Source organism: Triticum aestivum, chromosome 1D (assembly GCF_018294505.1).
Source record: "Triticum aestivum cultivar Chinese Spring chromosome 1D, IWGSC CS RefSeq v2.1, whole genome shotgun sequence".
Taxonomy (NCBI): Eukaryota; Viridiplantae; Streptophyta; class Magnoliopsida; order Poales; family Poaceae; genus Triticum; species Triticum aestivum.
In genome coordinates this window covers 342,790,665-342,792,746 of record NC_057796.1, presented here as the reverse complement: position 1 = coordinate 342,792,746, position 2,082 = coordinate 342,790,665, and the positions used below count along the sequence as shown (strand labels likewise).

The following is a 2,082-nucleotide window of genomic DNA, read 5'->3' as shown; positions in this document are numbered from 1 at the left end:
ATCAGCCCCACTGAAAAATGAGCCCAAGAAATATATAAAGGCTGTGTTTTAGGGTTTCTGAGTCTGCAAACTTGCTCTTGAGCCTTTAAAAACTTTTACAGTGCACTCTAAAATCATTTTGAAGGCCCTGCTAGAGTTGCTCTTATTGTGCCCTTTTCAACTCTATTTATCCAGTAAATGCAGGCTCTGATGGTTTCACAATGATTTATCGCCCTTTCCGTAGGGTATTATTCATGGACCTAGGTGACATGTATGCGTGAGTTTATGGCCTGATGGTGCCCCTTACACCCCTATATCTAGTAAAATGCAAGCTTTGCCGGATTCAGAATGATTAGTTGGCCTTTTCGCAAGGATTACTCCTTTCAGAAATTTCTAGCAGAGTGCACATCATGTGCTCTAAAATGTTGTAGTGCAGAGTAATCAGTGTATTTTAGATTAATATTTTCAGTGTCTCTCATCTTGAGTTTAACAGTTGTGAACATGTTGCAGTACGGCGACCTGACGCGCTTCTTCCTGTCAGCTTTCTACCACCTGAGTGAAACCCACTTCTTCTACAACATGACGTCTCTCTTGTGGAAGGGCATACAGCTTGAAACATCAATGGGCAGTGTTGAGTTTGCTTCTATGGTCACTGCCTTGCTTGGCCTGTCTCAGGGCTTCACATTGCTTTTGTCCAAAGGTCTACTCCTTCTCGGCAATGAGACTGCGTATTACGATCAATATGCTGTTGGATTCTCCGGGGTGCTGTTTGGTATGAAGATTGTGCTGAATGCCTGGTCAGATGATTATGTCTTCCTGCATGGGATGGTCATTCCAGCAAAGTATGCTGCGTGGGCTGAACTGCTCCTCATTCAGGCCTTCATTCCCGGGACGTCCTTCATTGGCCATCTTAGCGGGATTCTTGCTGGTCTAGCCTATCTTTGGATAAAGCGATCATACTCCGGGCCGGACCCGCTTGCTCTTCTGATCTCGGGCATTGCAAATGTTGTGAGTTGGCCGGTGAAATTCGCTCAGAGGCTCCTGAGGCCTGGTCGTCGTCAGGGGGGCAGAGTTGGACGCCGCGCAGCAAGAGAGAGCGGCAGAGGCATGTGGCGATGCTCGGCCTGCACTTTTGACAACTCGCCTTCGGTAGATATCTGTGAGATGTGCAACAGCGTGCGTGAGGACCGTGTTTTTCCCAACAGACAGCATCTCCATGATGGGGGAAGCAGTGACCTCTCGGTTGATGAGATCCGCCGTAGGAGGCTGCAAAGGTTTGACAGATGATGACATAATGTAGATCACCATTACCAGTATAAATTCCAAATAGTGCTAAAGATACTTCTTCCTTGAATATAAACTGTCATTTGCCGGGATTCTATGCTGAATCCACTCATTGCGAGGATTGCTGTACATTTTTGAATATTTCCTCACCATTTGAAGGCCCGAGTACTTTGATGTCCAACACATATATTTTCTTTTAATGGTGTTGTCAGCCAAAGGTGTAAAGGCCTCTCACACATCACCAGGACGGTTATAGAGTTCAAGCACCGCACCATACACACTATCTACTCTCGCGCCTCCTCCTTCCTTACCAAGATGAATTCTGCAATGGAATGAAATGAAATACATATATTTTCCAGGGCTGTAAACATTGCTAAAAAAAGGCTTTCTGGGTTGTAAACAAATGCACATTTAGTTTCAGGAGGGCGCAACAGTGGCTGAAACCGTGAGTGCGTAACCGAAAAGGCAAAAAAAAATGAGACACAAGTTCAGACTTGCTCTTTTCACCTGTTGGTACAGGTGCACAAGTGACTACCCAAGTTGTCACCGAGCGTTTCATCACTACAAGTGTCGGAGGCTCGAACTCTCGACCTCAGGATCACTCACGTTTAGCTACGAAACCTACGCGCTAGCCAACTGCGCCACCACCCCGTTGTGATATTGCAGCGATATAACTACTTTTCTTTGCCTCGTCCACCGCGGTTACGTGAGATCTATACCATAGAGCTGAGCTACAGATGAAAGGAGAACACGGCATATATCTCTTTGGACCATACTATGATTTGTGCAAGTTGCAGTCCTTCATAAAACTCCAAGAAT

The 2,082-nt window shown here is 45.9% G+C and overlaps 1 protein-coding gene across 1 annotated transcript in view; it reads left to right on the top strand.

Annotated features, from left to right (window-relative positions):
- The window catches only part of LOC123181921 (rhomboid-like protein 14, mitochondrial), a 4,848-nt gene extending 3,385 nt beyond the window's left edge, over window positions 1–1,463 (top strand). Inside the window, exon 2 of the mRNA XM_044594330.1 lies at window positions 490–1,463. Coding sequence (XP_044450265.1) covers window positions 490–1,266 — 777 coding nt within the window. The 3' untranslated portion in view covers window positions 1,267–1,463. The remainder of the gene's footprint in view (window positions 1–489) is intronic.
- Window positions 1,464–2,082: the final 619 nt, after the last annotated feature.